This window comes from Sinocyclocheilus rhinocerous, unplaced genomic scaffold, assembly GCF_001515625.1.
Source record: "Sinocyclocheilus rhinocerous isolate Xijiao unplaced genomic scaffold, SAMN03320098_v1.1 scaffold2306, whole genome shotgun sequence".
In the NCBI taxonomy this organism is placed as follows: domain Eukaryota; kingdom Metazoa; phylum Chordata; class Actinopteri; order Cypriniformes; family Cyprinidae; genus Sinocyclocheilus; species Sinocyclocheilus rhinocerous.
The window spans coordinates 318,843-335,988 of NW_015639792.1; the positions used below are offsets into that span (position 1 = coordinate 318,843).

Sequence of the window (17,146 nt, forward strand, 5' to 3'; positions counted from 1 at the left end):
ACCAAGCAATTTTTTGATCGACTTGTAATAATATAGTAGTATAGCCTACACACAATACCGTTGATCTGAGATAACGTAGGCTATTATATTAAGATAACAAATAATAAAAATAAAAATACACATAGGCTATGCATTAAATTATTACTGAACTCTGTTTATGAATATTCATGAAATGTAAATAGATATTATAAAAAAATAATGGATGGATGGATAAAGTCACAATACAAAGAATCTTGTTTAATATGTAATTTAATATGTTTCATTCAGGGTCAGGTCAAACGTCAAAGATAAAGTGTCACTGAATGTAGCAAAGTTAAATAGTAATTTTTAAAAAATGTGTAATTTGACAGTTAATAGGCTATATTTATATTCTTTTTTCTTTCAGGGTAGTTCTGTATTTTCTGTCTCAGGGGCCAATATTAACTGTTTTTTAATGAAAAAAAAACCAAAAAAAAAAAACCTAACTTTTCTAAAATGTGAAAGAGGGTTTACATCAAAATGTTCAAGGTAGACAGAATGGCCTTAATCATGCCCTAATTACATAATTACCTTACCTTAAGTTAATGTCTGAAACATTATTGTTTCAACAGAAGGAAAAATGTTAGCATATTCACCTGTAGTATCTCAATGTGTCCATAGATGGCGCTCGATACAAATCTAAATGCAACTTTAGCAGCATCACCTCTTGGCAACTCACACACACACAAACATTCACGACACACAAGCAGAAAGAGAGAGAGAGAGAGAGAGAGAGAGAGAGAGAGATAGAGAGAGAGATTACTCAGTCGCTGCAGTCACGCTCATTTCTCCGGAGCTCTGGCTGAGGATGCTGCCGTCTCTCCTCCATCTCCAAGAGGATGCTGGAGCGCACAGAGGCGGACGGAGGCGAGCGCATCGGGCCGCCTGAAACCACCCATATCTCACCGGCTACCCATTACCGTCACTTTTCAACAAACTTACAAGAACTATGAATGGGAGTCGATGCTGAATAATCTGGGCGGACTTCCTTCTACTCGTCAGCTGCATCAGCTGTTGCTTTGGGAAAACTCGAGGCGACTCCCACTCTAAGGGCATCGGATACGGGCATCACTCCACGATGCGTCCTCTGTCTCCCTGACTCCTCCTAACACAGCGGATGCTGCCTGCCTCATTAATATTTGATCAGCACCTGGTATCACAGCAGCAGCTCGCCACTTCTGATGGAGAAAGCACAATCTCTACAAGCACAGCCTGGATCCAAGGCGCCAGAAAGTCCAGCAGAAGTCATCTCCAACCTCACGGATGAAGAGCTCCTCCAATGGAGCAAAGAGGAGCTGGTGCAGCGACTCCGAAGTTCTGAAGCCGATAAAATGAGCGTCATTCTGGATCACAGTAATCTGATTCGGGAGGTGAACCGCAGCCTCCAGCTGCATCTGAACGAGATCCGGGGGCTGAAGGTGAGCAGATGAGATCATGGGTGTCTGGAGCACACCTGCGCTCTCTGAGGATGCGCCAGAAGCACCTAGGTGCACATCATTCTTCTTGTAGGAATAACGCCTTGAATATTTTCTTGCTGCATTATATGCTTTTCTTCTGATTAAAACGAAAAGCTTCTGGAAAAAAAGAAACAACTTTACACTGATATAAGCAACGAGTACCTTAGTTTAAAAAAAAAAATTATATATATATATATATTTTTATAATTATTTATAATTAATAATTTATATTTTTTATGTTTGAACTATAATGGTAAAACACCTGTTGTACATGAATGTGAGCATTTCCCAATTTTTAACCATGAATGTTGTATATAAATAAACATTAATATAAAAATGCACAATGTTATACCCTTTAAAGGAACAGATGATCAAAAAATACATTATTATTATTATTTTTTAATTTCAGCTTTATGTCATATAAAGACAATTCACAGTGACCACATCTGTCAAGTTCCATAAAAATAGTCCATATGACACTTGCACTTTATATACGTTTTTTTGAAGCCATGCAATATAGCTTAGTTGACGTTCACTGCAAATATTTTGAAGCTCTTTAATCTCAGTTCAAGTTCAATCATCATGTGTCACGCAAAGTTTGGTAACATTGATGCCAAATGCATTTGGTTCTCATGTGTGTCAGGTGAGCTGTTGCTTTAATGGACAAGCAGATTTTTGTCAAATGTGGCACCTAAGAGAAGATCATAGCTTTAGACTGTTCTATCTTTGATCAGTGACAGAAATACATGAGATCTCTGCTTGAACAACCCCTTTTAACTACACTTTAGTCTCATAATGAATTATTAAATCAAAGAAATTATATGATATAGTTTGTATGGCCTCAAGAATTGTCCTTAAATAGCAACATTTTAAAATATGTAAACACTTTTTGTATATTTTGTTTTCCCAATTGTGATGAAGGAGGTAAACCAGAAGCTGCAGGACGACAATCGGGAACTGCGAGACCTGTGCTGTTTTCTGGACGATGACCGGCAAAAGGGCAAGCGAGTGTCACGTGAGTGGCAGCGTCTGGGCCGCTTCAGTGCCAGCGTTATGCGTAAGGAGGTGGCACTGTATCTTCAGAAGCTGACAGAACTGGAGCGCAAGCAGGAGGAGGTCATTCGGGAGAACCTGGAGCTTAGGGAAATTTGTTTGCTGATAGTCGAGGAGAAAGGAGGCAGCGGAGGGGAAGGAGGCCAAAGTGGGACGGGGTCCATTGGGTGTCGCAACTCCATTGATAGCCAGAGTGGGCTCTTGGTACCCGGCTTGATGCGGGACGTGGGGGACGGAAGCAGCACTTCTAGCGCTGGAAGCGCTGACAGCTCTGAGCATCCACACCATAAGCAGCCACAGCCAATGTCTAGCGGAGGAACTGGGAATAAAAGCCCGGAGATCCAGAAGGCTCGTCCTGGGAAAAGAGGGGAAGGAGATCGGGTGGAGATCTCCAGCCCTGACCCTCCCGTCCGGCACAGAAGCACAAGCCTGGAGTATCCCTTCGTACTGCCCCAGCCCTGCCGACCACGCTGTGGCTCCATATCTGTGCCTGACCATCGGCTGATTAGAGGGCTTAGTCCAGAAAAGTACGGTCGATCCCTGGGCCATCGGAGTCCGGAGACTTATCCAAAGCACCATCTGGCTCCAGGACAACCCATGAGTCCTGAGCTCTACATCCAGAGGCACAGGGGCAGCTTAGGAAGTGGGCCTGGGAGTCCAGAAGCTAGACACCTGCTGCTAGGAACATCAGAGCTCCACCATGACAAAAGCAAGCTGGGAGGAAGTAGTCCTGAGATACTGAGGCACCAGTACAGCATGAGCCCTGAACATGGGAAGTTTGGCAGCCCTGGTAGAGAGATGTCACCTCGGAGATTGGCAGGAGAAGAGCTGTCGCCACACCATCGGAGCCTTTACAATGGCGTGAATGGTGGGTCTGACTTGCAAAATGACACATATTTGAAAACACTGAAGGTGTGCTTTTATGCCTGAGAAATATTTCACCTTTCCACGTTCACCAGTTTAGTATTAGCTAATACGCCAAATATATGATCTGATAAATGGTAAAATGAGAAACAGAACTTTAAGAGGTCTGATCAAAAAATGTGCAGGTTCAGAAATGTCCTACTTTCCACTTTTGAAGTCGTGATGATGAGTTTGTCACGTTCATGTGCTTTGTTGTTGGAAAGAATAGGAATCATGGAGGATGGCGAGTTTATTCTTGCGTATTTCTTGGGGAAATTTTATTAAAGCCAAAATATAGAGAAGATGTTTAGTCAGTATCCAACAGATTTTGAATCAAATGTAGCATCCCATTCATTGGCAACCATATAAACATTACCCACACTGTCTAGATGAGGGGTGTCCAATCCTGTTCCTGGCACTATCCTGCAGAGTTTACCTCTGAAACAGCCTGAAACAGCTAATCAAGATTACTAGATACATCTGGTGTTTGGACAGATTGGAGCTAAACTCTGCAGGACATCAGACCTGTAGAAGTAGGATTGGACACCCTAATCTAGCAATACAGTGTCAAATAAATGTTATAAATGCTGTGTAAAATACATACAATATGCATCATATGGTTATTTATACATTATCCATGTTTAAAGTTTATGGCCCGCTCAACTCTGAAACTCGGGTATCAAAATTATCTCGGAGTTTCCCAATCATAAATATGGCTCTTGAGGCCATTCATGTCCAATTTCCAATTTCCAATAACTCCAATAGTACGTGAAGGCAGCATAACCCTGATGTCTGATGATTGCTGATGTCGAGGTCTTTGCAGTTTTCTTCAGACTAGCCTGCCACCCACAGTCAGATCGCCATGGACTCTGCTGAAGATTCTCATGATTGGCTCATCCATCTTGAAACACAGTTAATTATTTCTCCAGAGACACCAGACCTATGCCTGGTATCAATGAGTATCAAATCTAAGCAAGATCCATTCATCACAACTCCTCTCCTGCGGCCTCATGGAATAGTAAAATGTAGCATATACATACATAGCAGGGAATTTGGCATATTCAGACATAACTCTAAATTGCTAGCTTATGAGATAAAAAATGTACTGACTGTTCAAAATCCCATGATTTTAAATAAACACACACAAACACACATTAGAGAAATGGTGCAAATCAAAGGCACTAGGCAGCTATGTGCAGATCCCACAGCTGCAGATAATGATTTCTACAGGAGAACATGCTGAGTAGCCTATAGTTCACACCGCCCATAAAACACTCACCTCAAGGTGAAAGATGTGACTCATTTTGCATTCATTAGCTTCAAGAAATGCCCCCTTAAGATGAAATAAGAACCAAGAAAGAGCAGATTGATGTCCTGATTTAAATAACTCAAAATACAGAAGAACTTCTTTAGCTGACTCTCGACAGTTAAATTAGCTTCCCTCATCTTTTCAGAGAAGATTTATTCGTTACGTTTATGGTAGCACCTTCCTGGTGACAAAAAAAACATTCTTACTTGACAAGGTCAAAATTGAAATCGATAATAGTTGTTAAAAGATATTAGCTTTACAAATGGCAAAGAACCTCAAGAATGGCTTTCAGCTCAGCACTAACAATAAAAGGTAATTGCTAACAAGATGATTGTTGTTGTTGGATGCTGTGGTTTCAGCATTGTCCTACGTGTCTGTAATGCTGCTGTAGACATTTGTCACTGTCACAGCCTGTTCTGGTGTTGGTCCCAAAGGGAAAACCGCACGTCCACTGATCCTGTACACTTCCACATCATCCATATCTTCCACTGAACGACCCTAATGCAGCTCTGAAGTGCTTTGCGGTGTTGATGATCTAATAGAGCAGTGGTTCCCAACCCTGGTCCTGGAGGCATCCCAACACTGCATGTTTTGCATGTCTCCTTAATCAAACACACCTGATTCAGGTCATCAGCTCATTAGTAGAGACTCCAAGACCTGAAACTGGTGTGTCAGAGAAAGGAGACATGCAAAATGTGCAGTGTTGGGGTGCCTCCAGGACCAGGGTTGGGAACCACTGTAATAGAGTGTGTGTAAAGTATTGGTTTTAAAGGGGTAGTACACTCCAAATCTATAAACATTTTCTCACCTTTATTTAATTTAAAACCTTCTGTAGAACGCAAAATAAGATATTTTGAAAAAAAAAACAAAACTTTTTTTTGTCCATACAAAGTCAATGGGGTCCAATTTAGTTCAAAATAATAATAATAAAAAAAAGACACGAGGGTGAATAACAGAATTTTCATTTTTGAACAAACCATTCCTTTAAAATGAATCAGTTTACTTTAGTGTGTTCATTTATTGTTTTATAGAGAGTCTATCAGCATTGTCAGCATTTACTGTTGCGGTCATGGCGCCTAGACACCTAGACTATTTATTTATTTTGTTCATTCAACTGCAGTAAACTGAATTTTTAAGTTATATCACAGTTATATCACAGTTTAACCAGGATTATATCACAGTTCGTGACATAAGAGCTTTGGATGTCTATTTGCAGACCGGCATGATGGAAGTCATTACCGTATTGACATTGCATTGTGTAGCTATTAAAGTGAAGAGCAGGCAAAAGCACGCACATCGATCTCAACTGGGTGCTCGACCAAAAAAATTGTGTAGCTATTAAAAAATCCATCCATTCAAATGGAGTGTGTTGCAGTGTGTGCAGTCGCTACAAATCATAAACTAATCTTAAACTTGTGTGTAGATGAAGTGATGTTGAAGCTCTGGATAATCCTGTAAGAGGTTTTCAGAGAATTATTATTTTTCTGCTTTCTTAGCGTGTGGCTCTTATTCAAAAAGCCAAAGCACATGATTATAAACATCACAGTGACTTTAGCCAACAGAGTTCAGATAAATGAGCATCTAAATAACAGCGTCACAAGACAATCCCTCTGCGTTTTTCGCCGAAATCCTGCATGAAAACAAGCACCTCTTGACCTCCTCTAAACTAATCTTTATGCCATCCTGCTGCTAGCTTTTTTTCTGGGTAAGATGCAGGGCGGCTTTATTTGGACTTTGCATGGGAATCACGTTGTACAGTAGCTAATGCTGTCAGCTCATGCCGGAAATTTGGTCGCTGGTTTTGGATTTCACATGAAAGCTGTTTCCATACAGGCAGTACAGTATTTGGCTACACTGAGCTGACAGCATCTGTCAATATCCAGCTTTATGCTGAAGAAAACGTGTCTTGAAAAGTCTGAACATTAAAATGAGGGCATTGTTTTATAGGCAGAGAAAAATGGGTGCTCTATTCTTTGTTTCTCTCTCCATCTCTTGGCTCAGATTTGTATTTTTTATTTTTTTGCTGACCCCGCACTATGAACAGATGTGTTTTTTTTAAACAGAGCAAGGTTAAAGGACCAGTTCCCCCAAAAATGAAAGTTCTTCAATCATTTACTCACCAACATGTCATGCTAGACCCGTCCTGTTTCTTCTGTGGAACATAAAAGACATTTTTAATAATACACCAGTCAATCTTTTCCATCCAACTGTAACGAGCTTTGCAAACTTCTAGACACTAAGCACCATAAAAAAATCATAAAAGTAGTCCATGTGACTCTGAAGCCATACAATAGCATTGTGTGATTGTGAAATAAATTTGAATTGATATTATTCACTGATTAACATGAAGTCATTTGAAGCTGGCATCGCTGCTTCTCTTATAAACTCAGTGACATGATCATGTCTTCTAGCCTGTTAAATTACATCAGTGTGCTCGTCTAAGCTTTTCTGCTTAAAAACTCTTGAAATTCTTATGCATGTGAGATTTCTTTCTCAGCTTCTTTCACTTCAGTTCAAACCGTGGCGAATCTGAGACCTTCCTAATGCCACAGATAAGAGCGAGGCTTTTAAAGAGGAGACAAAGCGGCCATTACACAACTCCTGGAAAAAAGGCCATTTCCTGATAATACAGAAGTCAGACCTCTTCAGACTCAAACTCTCAGTCCCCAGGGAAGCCTGAGGTTTAGGCCGACCTGTATCTCAATTGCCGTGTGTGTGTGTGGGAGTGTGTTAGTGTGAGCGTGAGCGCTGGGTTGTGTGTGCATTCCTCCGTGACCTTGGGAGATACCCCCCTCTGACTCCGGCTCTAAATTTAGCCCTGAAGCTGACGGCTTTCTCAGTGTTTACCTCCACACATACAGTAGGCAAAGACCTTTCCCCCACTTCCACTAACAGTCTTACAGGTGTCCTGCTGAATAATCAGGTAAACACTCAAGCCCTTGTTAATAATTTAATTTAATTTAATTTAATTTAATTTAATTTAATTTAATTTAATTTAATTTAATTTAATTTAATTTAATTTAATTTAATTTAATTTAATTTAATTTAATTTAATTTAATTTAATTTAATTTAATTTAATTTAATTTAATTTAATTTAATTTAATTTAATTTAATTTAATTTAATTTAATTTAATTTAATTTAATTTAATTTAATTTAATTTAATTTAATTTAATTTAATTTAATTTAATTTAATTTAATTTAATTTAATTAAAAATTGTATTTTATTTTAGCAAAGTTTACACCCTTTATAATAAAAGTTACATTTAATTTTTTTTCAATCTAATTTTATTTTATTTTAGTAAAGTTTTCACCCTTTAACAAATTATTGTATAATGATGGTTACATTAGATTTTTTTTAAACATTATTTTATTTTATTTTTTTAGTTAAGATTACATAATTATTGTATAGTGAAGGTTACATTTGTGTTATTTTATTTTGTAAAATTTTTAGTAAAGATTAAACTCTTTAAGCAACTATTATATAATAAATCTAATACATTACATTATTTTATTTTAGTACAGCTTACACTTTTTAACAAATTATTTTATAGTGAAGGTTACATTTTAGTTTTATTTAATTTAATTTATATGATTTTAGTAAAGGTTACATTTAATTTTATTGTATTTGAGTACAGTTTATACTCTTTAACAAGTTATTATTAAAGGTTGCATTTATTCTATTTTATTTTCAGTTCAACTGACACCAATGACTTCAATTATAAAAATATACAAATAATTAGGCAATAACAAATCAACTGTGTACAACAGAAAAAAAAACCGGAACTGACTCGCATGTGAAATTTATTGAATGATATATATGGCCTTCTTGTCTTCTTTAGCAGTGTTTACTGATGCTCAAAAATGTTATAGAGTGTAACAGGCTTACATTTAGGCAGTGGCCCGGTTTAAGCAGATGAAGTGAACAAAAACAGGATCTGGCAAGTGAGAAAACATCCTATAATTCTTGCCCTGTGCACCATATTTGACTATTTTTATTTCCCCGGGAAATAATATTACAGTGAGCTCTTAGTCACGGGCCCCTAATGGATTGTCACGGCGGGCTTAGCTCAGATTGTTGAGTCATGGCTTTGTGTGAGGATTGTGCGTTTCACACACACACAAAAAAACTCTGCTTTGCATCTCCACATGTGTTTTTGCACCATGCATAACTGCAAAAACAACTGTTTTCTGACAGGTTTCCTCCATGTATTTCAGCAGTAGCACACAGCAAAATCCAGTTGTTTTTGTGTTTAATATGAAAAGAATAAGTTATGTGTGTGATTAAGACAACGAAATCTGCACTACAGTGGAGCCAGCAGCAGGCTGAACTTAACGTGACTCTGCCTGTAGGGATATGGTTTAACACAGTCATGAGATGCATGAATGTGCAGTGAGCTTCATTAGGCAATGACCTTCAGTTTGCATGCTCTGTGAGGGGCATTGTGGCTATCCTTTGGATGATACAGTATATGACATTATTTTAGTGTGTTTAAAAGTGCTGAAAGCAATTTCAGCTGTTTTTACTTCAACCACACAACCAGCAAAACTGAACAGACAAAATAATTAACATTCAGAGAGAATTTCCAATTGGCTATTTTTCAGCATTGAAACATCTTTTTGCCGTTTACAGAGTCTAAGGCCTTGTTCAGACTTGCAGCAAAAATCTCAGAAATGTGATTTTGGTTAATCTTCCATTTCACAGATTATTTTTCTGCACAGTTGTTATGTCACAACAAGAAATTAAAGCATATGGCAAACACTGTCATTTTTCATGCATTTTTGCTACATCTATTGCTAAAGTCTCTAGGGCTAAGCGATTAGTCAACAGAAGAGACAGACGGCTGCACGTGAGTGTTCTGCGTAATACTTGTTTATAGATCTCCTGTTTGAATTATTACTTGCTGCTAGGAAGGAATATTTCGTTTTCTGTCTATTTGTACGTTATATGCTAGGAAGGAATATTTCGTTTTCTGCCTATTTGTACGTTATATTTTTGTTTGCGTTTGTATTTTTGATTGCACTTTCTGGTAATTAGAATAATTGCCCTCGGCTAAGAAGGAGCGCGTGTAATTTAATTGCTCCCTTCCTGCGTTTAAGTGCGAACTGTAGTTTCGATTTGAGGAATTGCCCTGCTATAGGCTATTAGCTGTGCTAATTAGAAGGCGGCCACAGCTGTTTTCACTTTTGTGTATTTATCTGATGTCTGTGCGCGGAAGCATCAGCGGAAGCGCTCAGACCTCCTCGTGTGAAGACCAACGAGTGTAAAGACCTGCGACTTTACCTGCGCGACTTCACCGAGCAACGAAACCGGCAACGCACTTAAGTATATTTTTGCTCTTCCCTGTACACACTCTCCTTTTCTTTCCTTCTTTTTCCACCTCTATCATGTGTTTCCAAAACATTCCGGTTGTCTCTAGACACTCAAGAATGGTGCAAAAGTGAAAAAATCTGATCTGGTTACATATGACATATTTCCTCTGCAGTGTGAACAAAGCCCAAGGCTGATGTTTGGAGCGGGGCTAAACTGTGTTTTGCATGCAGAATCTACAATTATGATCATTAGGAGTGCAGATGTGTGATTAACTAAGTAAGACAACATCTGTGTTTTTATGGGCAAGTATTTATGAAACTACTTGGAATTATGCCTTTGGATAATGAAATTACGCTACAAAAGGGTTGCAGGCAAATGTCCACAGTAGTGAGCAAAACAATAATTTGTTACAAAAATGTGTGAAAATTGACCGTATGATGCCTGCTCTTCTCAGCGAAAAGTGAATTTTGTGATCCCCCACTTAAGCGCTCCCATGATCTCTAAAAATATAGGACATTCTCCCATAATCCGTTTTACGATGATGGAAATGTGTAAGTGTAATGTGGTGTTTGGGTTTTGTTTCATGTTCATGTTTTCCATGTCTTTTATTTTGTAATTGTTTCATGGTCCCTGTTTGTGTCATGCTTCCCTTGCCCTCATGTATTCATGCCATTGGTTCCCCTGTTCATTTGTGTCTTTACAGTAAGTCTGTCTGCATTTGTGGTAGTGTTGTGTTTGTGTGTGTGTCTGTTATAGAGATGGGAGAGATATTCATCTTGACAGAAGTTTTGAACTTGTACAAATATGAAATCACACATCTTGACCTCAGCGCCGCCTCTCTCAGGATAGACTCTATCTGACAGATCTGAGTCGCCCCACATGGCATAAATATCAGCCCATGAGCTCTCAGGGCAAATTGAACATTATAAGCTACCAGCCAAGAAGCGTAGTGACATTATAAAAGCCCACACAATGCAATTTCAATATTCAAGCTCAAGAGCTAAACGCATGCTTAGGGCATTATTATAATGTAAAGCCTAGTATAATGATTGTTAATGTTAATGGTAGGATACAACAAGAGATTTGGATCTCCTGCCATGTTTCACATAAATGATCTAAGAATTCAATAACCCCAAAAGACTTTTTATAGGGTTCACTGTTTTTTTTTTAACAAGTAAAAGGCCTTTTAGTATAATTATAAAAATGTTCACCTTCAGGTAGTAGTACGTGTTTTTGCTGTTACACTGTTAGTAATATTCAACACGAACACTTTGAATATATACATCAGTTTTTTAGAACAATCACGTTAAAATGTGAGTATTAAGTATTATATATCAGACATTTGATTAAAGTTTATTTGTTCATCTTTCAGTCTTCATTGTATTGTATGTTTTGACCTTCACAATAAAAACTACAGAGCTTTGATAATAAAACTAAGCATTTAAATATCATCGTGATAAGACATTATTGGCAGATATAGAGTGACAACTGATATTTATATGCATGACATTGATTTACATTACAAGCTGTCAGAATAATCATATTTTTTTGGTCATAGAAATATCAGCAAATGCACCAAATTGTATATTTTTGGTCAGTTTAGCTCTCTTCTTCTCAAACTTTAAAAACTGAATGGAAAAAAATTCTATGAATTTTAGCCCTTTTTGCTTTAAAGTCAAAATTAAAAGGAAGTAGCAACAGATCTTTTCTCCCATCTGTTGTATGGTTGTTCAATCAACATCGATCATGATTTGTTGTATACTGTGCAATAGTGTCATAATGATACTAAATGGTTGGAGGAGTCCTGCATATGTCACATATGACAAAAGTCTCTGTTGTTTTCATTGGAAGGCCCAGTTATGACATTTTGATTGATAATTATGAGTCCAAAACGAATTAAAAAAATGAACCATATGCATGGGTGAATCATAATCACAATACGTTCTCTAACATGCATTTAAAAAGCAGATAGGATGATTTTTATTCCATGCCAAAATTAATGACAGCAAAGCCTGATGATCATGTTATCCACTAGTATGATTTGAGAACATTGTGCTTCAATGGACGCTAATCTCAGTCTTGATTGCATGATACTGGGAATCCCTGCTTTTGATTTGTTTCATCACCAAATATTGATTGGATCCTTATCCTTGATCATCCATTTGTGGAGCAGAGTCCTAAACCTCTTTGCCGTTCTTATTATCTGCTGTTTGATCAAAGCAGAGGGCCTATCTCTCTCCAGGACATCAGTTTTGGTTTGCGTTCCCCGGTTGTTCCTGCGCTTTATCTCCTTTCACGTTGTGAATGTTTTTCTTAGTGTTTTCTAGAAATGTTTCTTAGAAGTCCACAGACTGGCATGAATCTTTAATGGCCGATTGCGCATGCACGCCTGAAGCAAATATGATAACGAGATGAGATGAAAAAACAGAAGTGGGTGTTTCTTAGAAGTCCACAGACTGGCATGAATCTTTAATGGCCTGAAGCAAATATGATAACGAGATGAGATGAAAAAACAGAAGTGGTGACTGAAACACTATTGATGTCGGCTTAATGGAGGCGAGCTCAGAAAGAATGGATGTGCCATCACTCTATCTGAATGAATATCGAATGACTTTGAACAGTCAGCGTACAGGAAAACTGGCTAACCTCTGATTAGCCTGCCAATGAAAGGTGCACTGGTATGTTGCATGTCAGTTTGTAGCTACTCATAAGAGCAGTCTGAGAATGTAGAAGTGACACTGTGAATTGTATTTAACCGTATGCTCTTACTCTGGTAAATACACCCTCCACAGAGTGAGGTTTCTCAGCCCAAAGGACTGGCACTATGTCTGCTTGTGTGTGTGTGTGTGTTTGACAGGGCGGCATATGGGAAAAGCAGACAGGTTCACAGTTGGTTTAGTCTGGGCAGACATGCAGGAGAAAATGTTGTCGCCAGGCTCGGTAAAGCAGGTAAACAAGAGGGTTTGCCTGTGGTCTCCAGCGTGCAACTAAACCTTAAAAAGAGAAAATAACTGCTCAGGCGCTGTGAGGGCAACAAATTATATCAAGAGCCTCTTATTTCCTAAAGACCACCCTCGTTGTCAACCTTAATGTGCACAAACCACAACGAAATTTACCAACACCTCTGTGGAAAAGCCAAATCCAAATACTTTTCATTCTGTGCCCGTTGTTGCGGATTGTATTATGACAATAAGCTGCTATAATTCATCTCAAGGACAACCGCAATCGCCCACTTTTTCAGTGGCCTTGGTTCCAGAAGTGTTTTTCGTCCCTCATTTTCTTAATACATTCCTACAAATGAAGGTCTTTTTTGGCATCTACTGTTCCATGAAGAACCTTAAACATCCATGGAAAATGTTCCAGTGATGAAAAAGGTTCTTTATAGTGGAAAAGGTTTCCCCAGATGATTAAAAATGTCTTTACTTTAGGAATTTTATTTTATTTTTTAGAACTATTCACTGACAGGTTCTTTTGGGACCCCAAATGGTTCTTTAATAGCATTGCTGGGAAAAAACTAAAACAAAAAAAACATTGGAATCTTTGTTTTTAAGAGGGTAGGGATTCCTTTTTTAATAAAAAGTTATGAAAAAACAACCAGCTCCACTAGCATTAAAAATATATTTCCCTATAGAGAAAATGAATGGGCTTTGTTCTTCCAGATCCAACTGCTGTGCACAAAAACTTCATAAAAGTCTTTTTTTTAATCTTCACAGCTTTGATATCAGCAGGATGTTGCAGTAACAACTGCAGGAACGTGAAGCTCTGGGATAGGTGAGTTCTGCTCAAATGACTTCGGCTCTGTTGCAAACCCTAGTGAGCTGCCTACATAGACAGCATTTGAAGGCATCACTGGTGTGCTCCTGAAGTGAAGGCTATTCCAAAACAGTAGGCAGCTAAATTATGCTGCCTTATAAGAAAGAGCAACATCTAAGGCAGCATTCTATCCTTTGCTGATGCATTGCAACAAACTACAGTAAGTGCAGATTTTCAATAAATATGACAAAATGACAAATGTATGTATAATTTATTTAAAGTATAAATGAAAAGATAGAAAAAAGTGCTAAGTGATTACAAATTGAATTATCTTACCAAATATTTGTGCGTTGTATGTGTTTTTTGTGCTTATAGAATATCGAATTGTTTACTTTAATTGTTTATTGTTTACTTTAGCAACAATATTAGCGGTGATGAGACTCACAATTTTTTTGGGTCAATGTTATTGTTAACAAAGTAAAACCGTATCTTTGTTAATCAAAATGAAGCTGAAACAAAATAAAGTATAAATATTAGATGAAAATCTTAAAAAGCTTTGAAATTTAAATTGAAGTACTAAAATTATTACAACTGAAAAAATGTAAAGCGGAATGATTAAAAAAAGAATTACAAAAGCGCACAAATACTTCCACTTAAACTGAAATGAAAATATAAAAAGCTAAATCAATATATTAATAAATACTATAACAGTATAAATAATATTAAAATAACATTCGGGTCCATTTTGTAGCTTATTGTGGCCAAGAACTGCCTCAAAGGAAGATGCTTGACAGACATATAAAGTAACCAACCACATCGTTTGGCAAATGGAACCAACGATGCCACAATTACAGACCAACAAACTCATTGAAATAGTTCTACAGGTCTACAGAAAACAACACGTTGCAGAGAAAGAGAATCTTTCAAAAATCTAAGCACAAATCCAGAGACTAGTTCTTCCCACCAAAGTGCTCATTATATTAAGTATGTACACCGAATTTTATTTCCTGGCAGACTGACCTGCTCACCCTGACTCCCGGAAATTGTGAAGCAGTCAGAGTTCTGTCTGATCTGATTTTCACAAGTGCGTTCCAGTTTTGTGTGCAATATGCATGAACAGACTGTGCCGTCTGAGGCTGATACTAATGGGGTTGCTGCCTGTATAGAGCATTTCAATTTTCATTTCAGTTAGAGGGCTGTCAAAGAAGAGACGTTACACAGCGAGGCAGCTTACTATAGTTAAAAACAGAGCCCACATGTCCCCATGGTCCATGCATGTATGCATCCATATGTGTATGAATACAACGGTAGAGGTGACCTTGTCTATCCGTGATCTCGTAAAGCTGCCCAGCAGGGGCAGAACATGGCTTTGTTCATATTTAATAGCTGAAAGGCAGACGTTTATCCTTAGGGATTACTCACCAATCCCATCAAGATTTTCAATTTCTTGTTGTTTGTTGTAATTAAAGACACCAACTTCCATGCCATACAGGGATGATTTCTGTAATCCTCTTGTAAAACCTGTCATTAAATGAACAGTTTTGTCATTTTGTAAGTGAAAAGGTTGTCATCACTTACCTTCATGTTCAGTCCCCTCCCTGTATTATTTCCTTTCCTCTGTAAAACAAACAAATATTATATATACTGCCAAGGTCCCAAAAAACCCTTTGCTGGAGTTCTCAAGTCTTATTTATGCGTGCATTCAGTCGACAAAAGCAAGTTTGAAAAACGCTGCATGCACATCATATGTTTGAAATACGGCAGAGGCACTTCAGAAGACTTGAAATATAGAGCACAAGTCGTATGGACTTCATTTATGGTGCCTTTTTGCATATTTTGGAGCTTGACAGTATAAATCACCATCCATTTTACTTGAATTAATAACTAAAGCCCTCCTGAAGATCTCTTTTTTTTGTTGTTGTTGTTTTGTTTCACAGAAAAAAGAAACTAATACAGGGTGGGAACAAAACAGAGGTTAGTAAATGATGGCACATGTATGTATGTAAAGACCACATTAAATCGCTTCGACAGTTTTCTGTCCAGTGTTGACATAGGCTGAATTCGGAATAGCAATCTACTCTTATTATTTCTGCCATATTGCATAAATTGTAAGAGTAGTATGCTAGTATACAATTCCAAATTAAGCTACTTTTCTTACTGAAGAAGTAAAAAGCTAATCGGCTGCTGGTATTAGGGGCATTTGATGGGACAAAAATCGGTGTAGGGCAAAATGGCCGTTTATGTGCATTATTTTAAGTGCGCTTAATTGTACTGAATCTGCACTTCAAATTTTAAAAGTCTATTTTAAAAAACTGTACTTGCAGATAATATAATACTTAAAAAGTAAATTTTTTTGTGACAGTTTCTTAAGACACTTAAGTGCACTTTTAAAAAGTGCACTTTGTAATACTTTGTACACTTATTTTGATGTTGACTAACATACTAAAGCACTTGATTATAATTATAATTTGATTGTTACTGTATTTTAAGTGTAGTAAAACTCAACTTTATCATTACAATAGTATAATATTTAAATACACGACGTACAAGTTTCAACAGAAATGACACAATAAGAACAGACATGGAAAAGTTCAAAATTCAAAACTGTTCTACAAAAGTAACGCACTGAATGTTAGTTCGTTTTTCCAACAAAGTGCTCATAATATTAACCAGGTACAGGTAAAGTATATTTTAGTTACCATAAATGCTTTCGACTGTGGACTTACACATATTGCATAGACAATAGGAATAACTATGAAATTACTTAAAAAGTAGTGTACTTACAGTAAGACCTTAATATACTTAAGTTCTACTTAAGTGGGTGAAAAAGCACTCTTAAGTTCAAATAATCACACTTAAAATAAATGTAAATTTTAATACAATTTAATTTAATTGTAAATGTAATTAAGTGTCTGAAAATGGTATGCACTTAAGTATATTCTTTTAAGGCCAATTTATTAGTTTTTCCAACATATTGCTCATAATATTAACAAGGAATAGGTAAAGTATATTTTAGTTACTATAAATGCTTTCGACTGTGGACTTATACATATTGGAAAGACAATAGAAATAATTATGAAAAAGTACACTGTAAAAAATGATTGTGATTTTAACAGTAAAAGACTGTAAAAATGCTACAGTAAAAACCTGTTAACTGGTTAACAGTAAGTTTCCATACTATATTCGGTGAATAAATGTAATTACATTTAATGTGATTCTACAGTAAAATACTGGTTTTTGGAAGTGAAAAAGAAAAAGTCATTGTATAATTTACAGAGAAAAACTGTAAATTGACACTCCCAGAATTCCCAGCATGACACTTCATAGTTGATGTTTTTTT

At 37.1% G+C, this 17,146-nt stretch overlaps 1 protein-coding gene across 1 annotated transcript; it reads left to right on the top strand.

Moving 5' to 3' along the window:
* The first annotated feature begins 811 nt into the window (after positions 1-811).
* LOC107752111 (coiled-coil domain-containing protein 85A-like) lies at positions 812-15,792 on the top strand. Its single transcript, XM_016567976.1, has 4 exons — positions 812-1,436; positions 2,397-3,396; positions 13,767-13,824; positions 15,744-15,792. Exons 1-4 carry the CDS (start codon positions 1,200-1,202, stop codon positions 15,790-15,792), a joined length of 1,344 nt encoding a protein of 447 aa, XP_016423462.1. The 5' UTR covers positions 812-1,199.
* Positions 15,793-17,146: the final 1,354 nt, after the last annotated feature.

Bases quoted from the DNA above. Each gene is read 5' to 3' on its own strand.
- LOC107752111 (XM_016567976.1), top strand. From the start codon at position 1,200: ATGGAGAAAGCACAATCTCTACAAGCACAGCCTGGATCCAAGGCGCCA. The intron at 1,437-2,396 runs GTGAGCAGATGA...ATTGTGATGAAG, and splicing joins ACGAGATCCGGGGGCTGAAG to GAGGTAAACCAGAAGCTGCA. The intron at 3,397-13,766 runs GTGGGTCTGACT...TAATCTTCACAG, and splicing joins CCTTTACAATGGCGTGAATG to CTTTGATATCAGCAGGATGT.